Source organism: Stomoxys calcitrans, chromosome 2 (assembly GCF_963082655.1).
Source record: "Stomoxys calcitrans chromosome 2, idStoCalc2.1, whole genome shotgun sequence".
Lineage (NCBI taxonomy): Eukaryota > Metazoa > Arthropoda > Insecta > Diptera > Muscidae > Stomoxys > Stomoxys calcitrans.
The window spans coordinates 157,375,915-157,391,635 of NC_081553.1; the positions used below are offsets into that span (position 1 = coordinate 157,375,915).

At 41.4% G+C, this 15,721-nt stretch overlaps 1 protein-coding gene across 2 annotated transcripts in view; it reads left to right on the top strand.

The window, feature by feature from the left end:
- Positions 1–15,269, top strand: part of LOC106092660 (myosin-I heavy chain) — a 306,781-nt gene extending 291,512 nt beyond the window's left edge. For both annotated transcript variants that reach the window (XM_059362006.1, XM_059362007.1), the window contains one exon: positions 15,148–15,269. In XM_059362006.1, coding sequence (XP_059217989.1) covers positions 15,148–15,222 — 75 coding nt within the window. In that variant the 3' untranslated portion in view covers positions 15,223–15,269. The remainder of the gene's footprint in view (positions 1–15,147) is intronic.
- The last annotated feature ends 452 nt before the right edge of the window (positions 15,270–15,721 follow it).

The window sequence follows — 15,721 nt, forward strand, 5'->3', positions numbered from 1 at the left end:
TTTTGCTATGACTTCCAACAACTGCGAAAAAATATGGTTCAAATCGGTCCATGACCTGATATAGCTGCCACATAAACCGATCTGTGATCTTGACTTCTTGAGCATCTAGAGTGCGCAATTATTATTGGCGATTTGGCTAAAATTTTGTACAACGGCTTCTCCCATGACCTTTCATATACGTGTTAAATATGGTCTGAATTAGTTTATAGCTTGATACAGCTCCCCTATAAACCGATCTCCCTATTTTGCTTCTTGATACCCTAAAGTGAGCAATTCTTATTCGCTTTGGCTGAAATTTGACACAATGACTTCTATTATGGTCTTCAACATTCAATTCAATTATGGTCCGAATCGGACAATAACTTGATATCGTTCCAATAGCATAGCAATTCTCTTTTTATACCCTCCACCATAAGATGGGGGGTATACTAATTTCGTCATTCTGTTTGTAACTACTCGAAATATTCGTCTGAGACCCCATAAAGTATATATATTCTTGATCGTCGTGACATTTTATGTCGATCTAGCCATGTCCGTCCGTCTGTCCGTCCGTCCGTCCGTCCGTCCGTCCGTCCGTCTGTCTGTTGAAAGCACGCTAACTTCCGAAGGAGTAAAGCTAGCCGCTTGAAATTTTGCACAAATACTTCTTATTAGTGTAGGTCGGTTGGTATTGTAAATGGGCATATCGGTCCATGTTTTGATATAGCTGCCATATAAACCGATCTTGGGTCTTGACTTCTTGAGCCTGTAGAGTGCGCAATTCTTATCCGATTGGAACGAAATTTTGCATGACGTGTTTTGCTATGATATCCAACAACTGTGCCAAGTATGGTTCAAATCGGTCCATAACCTGATATAGCTGCCATATAAACCGGTCTTGGGTCTTGACTTCTTGAGCCTCTAGAGGGCGCAATTCTTATCCGATCAGAATGAAATTTTGCACAACGTGTTTTGTTATGATATCCAACAACTGTGCCAAGTATGGTTCAAATCGGTCCATAACCTGATATAGCTGCCATATAAACCGATCTTGGGTCTTGACTTCTTGAGCCTCTAGAGTGCGCAATTCTTATCCGATTGGAATGAAATTTTGCACGACGTGTTTTCTTATTATATCCAACAACAGCGCCAAGTATGGTTCAAATCGGTCCATAACCTGATATAGCTACCATATAAACCGATCTTGGGTCTTGACTTCTTGAGCCTCTAGAGTGCGCAATTCTTATCCGATTGGAATGGAATTTCGCACGACGTGTTTTGTTATGATACCCAACAACTGTGCCAAGTATGGTTCAAATCGCTCCATAACCTGATATAGCTACCATATAAACCGATCTTGGGTCTTGACTTCTTGACCCTCTAGAGGGCACAATTCTTATCCGATTTGAATGAATTTTTGCACGAAGTATTTCGTTATGATATCCAACAACTGTGCCAAGTATTGTGCAAATCGGTTCATAAACTGATATAGCTGTCATATAAACAGATCTGGGGATTTGATTTCTTGAGCTTCTAGAGGCCGCAATTCCTATCCGATTTGGCTGAAATTTTGCATGACGTATTTTATTTTTACTTTCAACAACTGGGTCAAATAAGGTTCAAATCGGTTCATAACCTGATATAGCTGCCATATAAACCGATCTGGGATCTTGACTTCTTGACCCCTAGAGGTCGCAATTATTATCCGATATGCCTGAAATTTTGTACGATGGATCCTCTCATGACCATCAACAAACGTGTTTATTATGGTCTGAATCGGTCTATAGCCCGATACAGATCCCATATAAATCGTTCTCTCTATTTTACTTCGTGAGCCCCAATGGGCGCAATTCTTAAACGAATTGGCTGAAATTTTACACAGGCTTCCAACATATAATTTAATTGTGGTCCGAACCGGACCATATCTTGATATCGTTTTAATAGCAGAGTAACTCTTTTCTTATATCCTTTTTTGCCTAAGAAGAGATGCCGGGAAAAGAACTCGACAAATGCGATCCATGATGGAGGGTATATAAGATTCGGCCCGGCCGAACTTAGCACGCTTTTACTTGTTTATCCTTTGTTCGCCTAAAAAGAGATACCGGGAGAAGAACTTGACAAATGCGATACAGGGTGGAGGGTATATAAGATTCGTTATATATAGGGTGATTTTTTTGAGGTTAGGATTTTCATGCATTAGTATTTGACAGATCACGTGGGATTTCAGACATGGTGTCAAAGAGAAAGATGCTCAGTATGCTTTGACATTTCATCATGAATAGACTTACTAACGAGCAACGCTTGCAAATCATTGAATTTTATTACCAAAATCAGTGTTCGGTTCGAAATGTGTTCATTCACCGTAACGTTGCGTCCAACAGCATCTTTGAAAAAATACGGTCCAATGATTCCACCAGCGTACAAACCACACCAAACAGTGCATTTTTCGGGATGCATGGGCAGTTCTTGAACGGCTTCTGGTTGCTCTTCACTCCAAATGCGGCAATTTTGCTTATTTACGTAGCCATTCAACCAGAAATGAGCCTCATCGCTGAACGGTGAATGAACACATTTCGAACCGAACTCTGATTTTGGTAATAAAATTCAATGATTTGCAAGCGTTGCTCGTTAGTAAGTCTATTCATGATGAAATGTCAAAGCATACTGAGCATCTTTCTCTTTGACACCATGTCTGAAATCCCACGTGATCTGTCAAATACTAATGCATGAAAATCCTAACCTCAAAAAAATCACCCTTTAGAAGATTTATTGCGAAAACGACTCTATGATATAAATACCACAATACCCGCGCTCGAAAACCATGTCTACTAGCTGTTCCTTCCCCCAATGCATGTGTTTTGTGTAATGGCAGATTTTTTTTGTCTACGCAATTACACTGCTCTCATGGCATACACATGATTCTGTGCGTCTTACCGTAAGTCGTATTGAAGGCTTCGAACGCTATACAACGGCAAGGGCACTGGCTGTTGCTCCGGCCGGGCTCTGCCGAATTTTGTAAAATGTGGAACTGATTATTAATAAAAGAAGGAGAAACAGAAACAATGCAAATTGTTATTACTTTTTACTAAACCCGGATCGTATTGGTGTTGCCATATGGTAACGCAAAGGTTCACGCAGCTTCATAACTGTAAAATTGCAAAGGTTTGTCGTTATTGTGAAAAATTGCATTTCCTGAAAGATGAGAAGTGCGTTATTCTAACAAGTGGGATTCTTGTTTCAACCGTTGAGTGAAGCGGACGTTTTGTTAGTTCACTCTGCAAGAATTTTCATGTAACTCGTTATAGGTCATAATCTTTGGAAGAAAATATTAAGTCACTCAAAGATAGCTACGTTATAGGTGTAAGGCGGTAGATGATCTGCATCTGTTTCCAGTGGAGCAGCAGATCTAGAGCCCGGGAGTAGGATAAGAATGAACCCCAAAGACCCAACAGCTGCGGTAGTGGTATCAGGGCGTAACATGTTGTCTGCTACTAAAACCTCGAGGGGTGGAGCGGCTGTTCCAGGCTTCACTAGTCGACAGACGACAGGTCAACAGGGGCTTAAGGACAAGACCGAACCTATTCTTTCTTCGCATGTCTATAATTTGCCTAGGCCATCGACCGTCCCCGCCAAACCAACACTCTCTTTAAGAGGTTAGAATAATAAAAGACGCATCGCTCTCAGGTTTATTGATAGGCTTGGTGGGAATGATCTTAAGACACTCTCTGATAGAGAGAGAGATTCCCTAAATTGGGCTCGGGAAGTCGCTGCACAGGCTACCCCAAAGCCTACACGTTTAGATTCGGAAACCGCACCGCAGTCAGCCAAAAGGCTACGGTCACCTGGAAGGCATCCCATGCCTAAAAGAACAAGGGCGAACAGTAGTAAGATGGATCCAAGAACCTTTGCTAATGTCGCTAGGGACAGTTTGGTGATGACAGTTGTCGACAAGGGAGAAGAACAGGGTTGCATACCTAGCAATATTTGGAGTGAAATAGTCAATGGACTGTCATCAGTATACTCCGATATCCTTGCGGAATTTCCTGGGTCTTCTCTGGTTTATGACGATGCAGGCTTATATCGAGGCCGATACAGACTAATTGCCTTCGGCGATCAACGCTCAATTGAAATTTATCGTTGTGCGCTTAAAAAGGTTGGTGAGATATGGCCAGGTGCAGCACTAGATTTAGTCAAGAAGGAAGATATTCCTTTTCGACCAATGGCGCATGCTTGGATACCAAGGATTCCCTCAGATTCTGAATCGATACTTAGAAGACTAAGGGAATGTAATCTCAATCTTTCAACCTCCGACTGGAAGATTGGTAGATTGGATGAGGCTGATGGTGACCGGAGGCATGCAGTATTCGTACTAAACTCCGGCTGTCGCAGACCTCAACATGTCTGAAGGTGTTGTATCCTACGGATTCAACAAGATGAAACTGAAGGTCTATAGAAGCGGTGTGGTTGGGGAATCAATGGCCGACCCAGCAGTTTTTGCTGAACACTTGCGTGCGAAACTTTCGACCTCATCGCTTAAGTCTGGCGGATTGCAGGAGACTGAAAATACTCCCGCCACAATCGAGACAGGAGGGGATGGCATCGAAATGGGACCCGACAAGGCCTGTGTGGGTGGGTCACAAAGTTGGACTGGGCTCAAGATGTGCGCCTGCGGGGAACCACTGAACTCAAAAGTACTTCGACAACAGCAGCTAGTGAAGCATCTAAGGATTAATCGTCGACACCACAAGGGTCCAATGTACTTAGGAAGAGTGGTTCTACAACTTTCTCAACTGCCCCTGGATGGGTACGGAAGCTCATCATGACAAGATCTAAAGAATTTTTTGAGGATGAAGTCGTCGTGGAATCAGAAGACGAGGCTAACACAACAGTGGTGGATGTCCTGAATCCTGACTATGGCCTGGTTTCTACAAATAAATCTTCACCATTATAAGGACGCTTTGGCGGCACAAAAGTTCCTCCTGATGGCAGGGGGATTTCACGTGATTCTTATCCAGGAACTATGCGTGTGTGGAGGAATGGTTCGTGGACTAAAAATTCCGGAATTAAAACTACTCAATGGTACGGGAAATGGAAGACACAGAGCCTGTATTCTTGCATAGAGTAGTCTAAATGTTTTTCTTCTTCCGTCGCTGAGCACTGAAGATTTAGTAGTAGCCAGCCTTGAAATGGATAAGTGTCATTACTGGCTGGCTTCTCTATATATGGCACACGATTCATATATACATAGATGTATGATACGCATTTCCTGGGAAATTCTCCAAAGGACAACGTGGGACCAGAAGAGGTTGTCACTGGTATGCATTCCTCGGAGACTATTAGGGGAATTGTGTCTGACCCGAAAATCCTTTGGGCGATAAAAAGTTTCAACTCCATTAAGTCGCCAGGCCCTGATGATGTATCATCGGTTGAATTACAAGCTATGTGTGTGTGGTTCGCTCTTCTTATACTACCGTAAGAAAGTTTATTAATAACTTATTTTCTCAAAAATGCATTACGGCAGGCTTGGGATCTGCGATTCTAAAAATATGGGTCAGCAGAGGAACTCCTCAAGGAGGTGTACGGTCTCCACTACTTTGGATTATAGCCATTAACAACATATTATTGTCTCTGGAAGAAAAAGGCGTAAAAGTGGTGGCGCATGCTGATGACATGGCAATTGCGGTTAGGGGATAGTTTCCAGTACTCTAAGAGATATACTTCAGGAAGCTGTACGTGCAACAGCAAACTAGGCTACCGAAAGTGGTCTAGGTATAAATCAGTGCAAGACGGAAGTAGTTCTTGCATCACAGCCGCACTTAGGACGACACCATCTGATGCACTGAATTTAATGGAACATCTTATGCCTCTGGACATTGTGCATACCCAAATTGCACATACCACTGCCGTGAGGTTGAGGGCACTTTCTCATTGGTCATGTGGCGGCTACGGACACTGTGTTTTCCTTGATACAATATCCGATGTTCCTGAGCCGCTTTCTGATAAAAATTACTGTACCACTATTCCTGGTAGAACCGATTGGAACTACGATATCCCTGGTAACAGAAATTACATAGACTTCTATACGGATGGTTCCAAACTGAACGATCAGGTGGGCTTTGGGGTGTACTCTAAAGATCTTGAACTGGTCATATCGAAAAGGTTTCCCGACCACTGCAGTGTGTATCAAGCAGAGATCCTTGCAATTATGGAATTGGTGGATTGGCTAAGATATAATGTCATTACGACTATTGGCATAAATATCTTCTCAGACAGCAAGGCAGCCAATAAATCTCTGGAGAACGTGTTTCCGGAATTAAAACTACTCAATGGTACGGGAAATGGAAGACACAGAGCCTGTATTCTTGCATAGAGTAGTCTAAATGTTTTTCTTCTTCCGTCGCTGAGCACTGAAGATTTAGTAGTAGCCAGCCTTGAAATGGATAAGTGTCATTACTGGCTGGCTTCTCTATATATGGCACACGATTCATATATAGATGTATGATACGCATTTCCTGGGAAATTCTCCAACGGACAACGTGGGACCAGAAGAGGTTGTCACTGGTATGCATTCCTCGGAGACTATTAGGGGAATTGTGTCTGACCCGAAAATCCTTTGAGCGATAAAAAGTTTCGACTCCATTAAGTCGCCAGGCCCTGATGATGTATCATCGGTTGAATTACAAGCTATGTGTGTGTGGTTCGCTCTTCTTATACTACCGTAAGAAAGTTTATTAATAACTTATTTTCTCAAAAATGCATTACGGCAGGCTTGGGATCTGCGGTTCTAAAAATATGGGTCAGCAGATGAACTCCTCAAGGAGGTGTACGGTCTCCACTACTTTGGATTATAGCCATTAACAACATATTATTGTCTCTGGAAGAAAAAGGCGTAAAAGTGGTGGCGCATGCTGATGACATGGCAATTGCGGTTAGGGGATAGTTTCCAGTACTCTAAGAGATATACTTCAGGAAGCTGCACGTGCAACAGCAAACTAGGCTACCGAAAGTGGTCTAGGTATAAATCAGTGCAAGACGGAAGTAGTTCTTGCATCACAGCCGCACTTAGGACGACACCATCTGATGCACTGAATTTAATGGAACATCTTATGCCTCTGGACATTGTGCATACCCAAATTGCACATACCACTGCCGTGAGGTTGAGGGCACTTTCTCATTGGTCATGTGGCGGCTACGGACACTGTGTTTTCCTTGATACAATATCCGATGTTCCTGAGCCGCTTTCTGATAAAAATTACTGTACCACTATTCCTGGTAGAACCGATTGGAACTACGATATCCCTGGTAACAGAAATTACATAGACTTCTATACGGATGGTTCCAAACTGAACGATCAGGTGGGCTTTGGGGTGTACTCTAAAGATCTTGAACTGGTCATATCGAAAAGGTTTCCCGACCACTGCAGTGTGTATCAAGCAGAGATCCTTGCAATTATGGAATTGGTGGATTGGCTAAGATATAATGTCATTACGACTATTGGCATAAATATCTTCTCAGACAGCAAGGCAGCCAATAAATCTCTGGAGAACGTGTTTCTGGACAAAAAAACCCACCCCCGACGGTCGCAGATTTTTCAACGTGATGGCTGAGCAGTTCAAAAGTCATCTGTTCTGTGTGCAGGGCCACAGAGATATCCCAGGGAATTGTAAAGCGGGCGAGCTTGCGAGACTTGAAGCTACCCTACACATTCCAGGGATACTGGAATCTGTGGGTATGCCTCTAGCAACATGTAAGCTAAGTTTTCTGGACCATGCCCGGAGGACAAAGAATGATAGATGGTCACTAAGAGGGGGCTGTGAGCATTCCAGAACTATGTGGCCTAATGTAGACTTGAGGAGGTCTGCCGCTTTGCTGTCATTGGCAAGAACTGACGTCTCAGTCATTGTGTACGTCATGACAGGTCACTGTCTAATCGGAAAACATGCTGACAGACTGAAGGTTGCCAGCAACGACTCAGAAGCTCTGGGGACATTGAAGAAGAAGAGACTACAGAACACCTTCTGTTGGTAGTCTCGCACTAGCAGTCGGAAGGAGTTCCACTTTAGGTTCTCATTTCTTTGAGAACCTGTCTGATTTAGCCGATGTGAACATTCGCAAGTTATTGGACTTTTTAAAGCGATCTGTATGGTTCAACGGTAGGAACTAGAAGGCATATTACTTCTTCTGTTCCTTTGGTATCACAATGGACGAAACGTCTAAGTGAGACTGCCACTTAAACCTAACCTAACAGAAAATCAGCTGGAAATGGGACACAGTAATTTTTTGCTAAAACACCAAACATTTTTATAATCTTATTTCATTTTTTAATGCCACGTTCGTACCCAGATTGGCATAAACATGTCCCATTGAGATGGTTTGGCGGCCCTTGAGGTATTTGGTCCCTATATTGTCATAATTTTGGTTGTATGACTGTTAAGGCGTTTTGGGGTTAAGCTCCTCTGAAACCTGAATCCATATTTTAGAGTTAGGTTTGTACTCTATCTCTAAAACCATCGATATTTGGTGCCATTTTGTGATGATTGGGGGTTTTAGAGGTTGAGATGATCGCCAAGTCCTTGACAATTGAAGCCATATTCCAAATCAGATTCGCAAGACCTTCCGTTTGAGACACCATATAGCCATGATCTCGCCTTTCTTCGCAAAATTTCAAGAAAATTGCCTAAGTCTTTGTTGAGTCTATATAGACATGCAACAAAAATACATTGTTTTTATACCCACCACCGAAGGATGGGGGTATATTCATTTTGTCATTCCGTTTGCAACACATCGAAATATTCAATTCCAACCCTATAAAGTATATATATTCTTGATCAGCGTAAAAATCTAAGACGATCTAGACATGTCCGTCCGTCTGTCTGTTGAAATCACGCTACAGTCTTTTAAAATAGAGATATTGAGCTGAAATTTTGCAGAGATTCTTTGTTTGTCCATAAGCAGGTTAAGTTCGTATATCGGACTATATCTTAATATAGCCCCCATATAGACCGATCGGCCGATTTAGGTTCTTAGTCCCATAATAAGCCACATTTATTATCCGATCTTGCTGAAATTTGGGACAGTGAGTTGTGTTAGGCCCTTCGACATCCTTCCTCAATTTGGCTCAGATCGGTCCAGATTTGGATATAGCTGTCATATAGACCGATCCTCCGTTTTAGGGTCTAAGGCCCATAAAAGCCACATTTATTATCCGATCTTGCTGAAATTTGGGACAGTGAGTTGTGTAAGGCCCTTCGACATCTTTTTTTCAATTTGGGCCAGATCGGTTCTGCAATATCGCACAGATCGGTTCAGATTTGGATATAGCTGCCATGTAGACCGATATCTAGGTTTTAGCTGAAATTTGAGACAGTGAGTTTGGTTAGGCTCTTCGAAGTCCTTCTTCAATTTTGCCCAGATCGGTCCAGATTTGAATATAGCTGCCTTTTAGACCGATATCGCGATTTAAGGTCTTGGCCCCATAAAAGGCGCATTTATAATCCGATTTCACTGAAATTTGACACAGTGACTTATGTTGGGCTTTTCGACATCCGTGTCGTATATGGTTCAGATCGGTTTATTTTTAGATATAGCTAGTGTACTTTTAGTATTTGGTCCAAATCGGATCATATTTTGATATAACTGATATGGGACATAAGGTATGAAATTTTCGCCGAATTTTGATGAAAGGTGGTTTACATATATTCCCGAGGTGGTGGGTATCCAAAGTTCGGCCCGGCCGAACTTAACACCTTTTTAGTTGTTTTTTTATATAATAATGATGTGAGCCGACCACATAATACAAAATTCTTCATCCTCTGCCTTAATTTTTTAATCAGTTCCCCAACTTTTTCGTTCAGTGAGTACAAGGCACTTAACTAGTTACTTTGACTGAGCAGAATTAATTTTCATTTCCGGCCAAGGGGTTTGTAAAGACGATTTTGTTGCACATATTACGGCCAAACGGCTGAATGGATTTTAATGAAATTATTGGTGAGAGTGGGAGAGTTGACTGGTATGTGCGAGAGAATGAGTATACTACAAGAAGCCACTATTGCGATGCGGGTGTGCGGTGGTGTATTGCGTGTGGCCTCATTTAGTATTCTTCGCCATGTATGTCACTCTGTAGCTGAAGTCGTGGCTATGGACAAAAGAGTTTGCGGTTTTATATATTGGCAACGGTTAAATACAACTTTGGCAACGCACTTATTTGAACATTAAAGTAAAAATTAAAAGGAGTCAAAGTAACGAATTGTGTGGCAACACTATGCACTTAATGAATGAAATAGTTGGCGGAGAGTTAAAATATGTGAAGGAAAAAATTTTGGGTATTTTTGCGTACATTATGTGTTGGGTCCCATATGTTTTAAGGTAAATAAGGTAAAAAATCAATTTCTTTTTGTGTGTTTCTACGATCGTATAGACTTAGATGTACTTGCAAAATTCAGGCAGTATAAAATCCGCATGTGATGAAAGTAGGGCACTTTATATTTCAATATCAAAAAGGGTTTTTTTAAGGAATGCCCTACCACTGAACAATCCGGCATGTAGCGGGATCTAGTTTTATGGGGTTGGGAATGGAAGGTGGAACGAGTCTGACATAAAAATATGACATCAAGTGTTTGGGGGTCATCCTTTTTTACTTAAATCACCTATCATGACAATGAGGGTTTAAGAAGTAAAGTACAAACCTTAATTTGATATATGGAGTCAACTTTCAGAGAGTTTTACCCCCAAAGTCACAATCGGACATATAGCCTTACTATGATAATGTAAGGCTCCAATTTAAGGCATTTTAGAATAGAGTAGGATTTTGACACCGACTTTTAGGGCCAACAATCTCAAAGGGCTTCAAACCTGCTCGAAAGGGCATATTGCTGATATAATAAAATCTAGGTCTGTCTTGGGTGTATCTTAGCTTCAAATATACTCCACATTGTTGGCATACAAAACTTGCCAACACCTTTCGGTTAGATGCAGTGCGAATTTAAAGATTTAAGATTGTGCAGCCGCGCGGGCAGTTAGCTAATTTTTTTTTTATTTAATTTATGCCCCATATTGTTATTATCAGATTATATGTCCATTTGGTGGTAAATGAAGGAGGGAAACATGACTTAATATATTGTAGCTATTTCAGGTGCTTTCCATACTTACAGTGGCCCGAACCAACTTTTACCCTACTGTCATATACCTTTCATTTGAATATCATATTGTCATTATTGGGCTACATGTCAACTTAGATATAAGACGGACTTTCAGACACTTGTTAAATGTTTGAATGTAATGTTCGTACACTACTCCAAAAACCCTTTCATTTAGACCTAGACTTTGTTAAATCAGCAATATATCCTTTCGAGCAGGTTTAGAGGCCCTTGAGATTGGTGGCCCAAAATGTCGATGTCAAACTCCCACTCTATTCTAAAATGCCTCGAATTTGAGCCCCAGAAAGATGTGCAGTTCATCCCCAGCCATTATATAAAGGTGGTGCTTCCGATTTAGAGAGTTATAATGTCAATGAAACAGTCATGGCAACCGAATCAAGGGAAGAGGTCAGCGCAATGACACCAGCAGTTGGCGAGGGCTTTACTAAGCTCACAAGAAGGCGGAGAGAGCAATCCGGGATACGAAGAAGGAGATTGAGACGTATGCAGGGGCAGCGCAATCGGTCGAAAGTGCAGGATGCTGGTAGGGATAGAACTGAAATTCCAATGACTTCCACGGAAACTGGAAAGATAATCAAATCTCCCAAAGAGTATAACACTGCTAAAACGCTGAAAAATGTAAAATTCTCTATTAAGATCAAGCCAGCGCTTCCTCAATGGAGACTCCAGATAGATGCGCGCAGGGCCCCTGAGTTTTCATGGGGGAGGATGGTCACTGAAAAATGTAAGGAGCCGCCCTCTTACGCCAGAGTGGCAAGGAAGCTCAAAAGAGACGAGCCAATATCGGCAGTCCATCCAGTAGGATTCCACTAAATTATCGGTCGCAAGTGGTAAATCTGGTTAAGAAGCGGATTTTGGAACATGTGTAGAACTCTGAAAAGGGTCACCCATGCAAATTATGAGCTTCGAGTATAGACGAGACATCTTGATGCTGCGCTTAACGTCAGTGGAATGTATTGATATTGTCAAAAAGCTCGTTGGAAATATCCACACTCCCTGGGAGGGCGCAAAGTTCGATGGAAATTCACAAAGGCGACGGTCTTCATCAAGGGATTGGACAGCAATTTCGCAACGGATACCATGGTTAGATTAGGAACGCAAATCCAAAAAATGGGGTGCCTTCTACGGAAAGATGAAGGAGGAAGGAACCCTCCATGTGGTTGGCATTGACTAAGTCTCCGTGACAAGATTGGGTATAACTGGAGGCAGGACATTCTGCGGGACCAACTTTTTCAAGATGGGGAAGATTGGGATGGGCAAATATCCTCATATTGATAGATCAGACAGTGCAGTGATAGGAGACTCAAAACTGCTTAACGAACAGGGGCCGACAACAAGCCCATCACGGAGTCTCTTTATATTGGGAAGACCAGGATAGGCAAAGATTCTAATATTATAACATCAGGCAGTGCAGGCACAGGAAAGTCAAAAAGCCTCACGAACATGGGGCCGACAATAGAACCATCACAACTTTCTCAAGATTCGGGGGACTAGAATATGCAAAGATACTAACATTTAACCATCAGGTAGTGCAGTGACGGAAAACTCAATGAAGCCTAACGAACAGGGAGCCGACGATGAGACCATCGCCCACTCGCAAGAACTCCATCTAATGGAGGACCAATGATTGAGGTCATCCAGATAAACCTCCACCGGAGCGAGACGAGAAAATCAGCAAGGCGAGGAGTCATAGTCTAAAGATATCTAAAGAGTTTATTCAAAATCGGGGAAGATTTTCATAAAGCAACCGAATATATGTTCTTCCGTGGTCATTTGTAAACCGATTGTCACAAAAATTTTCACATATACTTCTCTTATGACTGTTGACTTTTTATTTAATTTTATTAAAGTCGGTCTAGATTTCTATTCAGCTTTCAAATGCATCGCCTTGTTTGCACATATAGAACACATTTACTCGAAATTTATGGGGTTTGCTTTATATCCTATCAGAAAAATCCCGAGGCACATCAAATTAGAATTAGATATAGTTCCCAAGGGTATTATATAGTTGGCACCGCCCCACTTTTGCCTTTTCTGTTTTGTTTATTGTTTGTTGGTTTAAATCTCTCAATGTTTTTTACATCGGTTAATAAAATGGAAGTTAAATAATATCATGGAAACTAGAAACTAAAACAGAAAAACCGACGAAAAATTTTGCAAGAGTATGGCGAAGCACCTAACTTAAGTAGAAACAAGTAAGAGCATGATAAGTTTGGCCGGGCCGAATCTTATATACCTCGAGTTCTTTGCGCGGTATCTCTTTTTAGGCAAACAAAGAATAATGAATAAGAACTGTTATGCTATAGGAGCTATATCAAGTTATAGTCCGATTCGGACCATAAATGAATTAAATGCTAAACATTGTAGAAGTCATTGTGTAATATTTCAGTCGATTGGAAAAAGAATTGCACCTTGAAAAAAGAATTGGAGCTGTATCAAGATATAGATCGATTCAGACCATATTTCACGTGTATAAGAAGCCGTTGTCCAAAATTTCAGCCAAAATGGATAATAACTACGCCCTCTGGAGGCTCAAGAACTCAAGATTCCAGATCGGTTTACATGGCAGCTATATCAGGTTATGAACCGATTTGCGCCATACTGAACACAGTTGTTGGAAGTCATAACAATACACCTCAAGCAAAATTTCAGCCAAATCGAATGAGAATTGCGTTCCCTAGCGGCTCAAGAAGTCAAAATCCAAAATCAGTTGATATGGCCGCTATACCAGGTTATAAACCGATTTAAACCGTACTTAGCACAGTGGTTGGAAGTGACACCAAGACACCACGTACAAAATTACAGCTAAATCAGATAAGAATTGCGTCCTCTAAAAGCTGAAGAAGTCAAGTCCCAAGATCGGTTTATATGGCAGCTAAATCAAAATATGGACCAATTTGGCCCTTTTACATTCCGAACCGACCAACACCAATAAAAAGTATTAGTGCAAAATTTCAAGCGCCTAGCTTTACTCCTTCGAAAGTTAGCGGGCTTTCGACAGACGGACGGACGGACAGACATGGCTAGGTCGACTTAAAATGTCATGACGATCAAGAATATATTTGGGTATGGGGTCTTAGACGCATATTTCGAGGTTTTACAAACAGAATGACGAGACTAGTATAACCCCATCCTATGGTGGAGGGTATAAAAATTTACCTCGAAAAAGAAAATCTAAGTTATTCGCCAAAGCCGGGAAATGACATAGGAAATGCTCAACGTCTCATCATCTTCCCCACATGCCCTACATATGACACCACCTGGCGCACCAATTTTGCATAAGTGCACTCGTAGTTCTTTGTGTCCCTTTAGGATACCCGAAAGCCGGTTCTCCCCATAAAATTTTCGCGTTCGTCGACCATTCGCCTTAACTGGGACTGCGTCGATCCGAAAGGCTTCGGGTTAATGATATTATTGACGGCAGTTCTCTGGCCTTCGCTGACAAATCGTCTGCTCTTTCATTGCCCCTTACTCTGCTATTATCCGGCACCCAGACGATGCGGATTGTGCCAGTCCCAGAGAAGGCGTTGTGCTCCTTATTACATTCCAAGACTGTTCGTGATGTTACCGTCTTGGTTGTTATTTACCTGATGGCCAGTTAACTATGCGTAAAGATTTTCACACTCGACGTTCGCGCGTTAATATCACACCACCTCATGTAATCCGTGATCGCTCGGATCTCCGCCTGCAGGACCGTACTTTGGTCAGGCAGTCGAATATAGATCTCAATCCCTGGGTTCTCAATGTAGACTCCCAGGCTCACTCTTACCACGAAGAATTTTAAGCAATTATCAAAAATACTACTCCCACATTCCCCCCTCCGATTCGTAGCTTTCCACTCGCGGAGGACATGCACTGCGTGTTGGGTAAAAAACAACTAATCAATATGTTGAGTTTTTAGAAGCGCTTTATATCAATACATGTGTGTTTACATGTGTGTGTGCATGCAATTCTGTCTCTTTACCTATGTTAAATATCACTTAAATGTAATATCTTTTTTCTTTTTTTTCAGTCTTTTCAAATTGCAACGCTAATTAAGGAATATTCGGAAATCGCCAAATCAAGAATCAAGCAAGCAGCGCAATGACACAATTTAATTGTATGTTAAGGAGTGAAAATAAAGAATTGACTATATATCTTAAGTTCGAGTTCATTCTAAAAATATTGTATGCATAATACTTTAGCCTTCGCCACCACTTATCGAAACAAAATAAATAAACACGAATACTAAACTCTTAAACAAGTCCTTAATATTGCAAAAAAATATACAAAGTCTCTAAAAGAATTTAAAAAATCAAGTATAGATATCAAATAGTGATATTGCCAATATTGCCAGTAGTTCTAAGTGCAGTTCAGTTCGTTGCAGTTCAGGGGCCGAATTACCCCATACGAGTAAAATCATTCGGAAACTCTCTATTGTGAATTATGTATGTCTGTACTGGCCGAGAACTTTTTAAATTTAAGAACGCAAATGTATTAATCGGTCATAGTTTATAAAAAAATTTTGCATTAAACTGTATATAAAAGTGGTACAACATCCATTAAATACTAGATGAAGTTTAATTCGATACGAAAGCGCACACGAT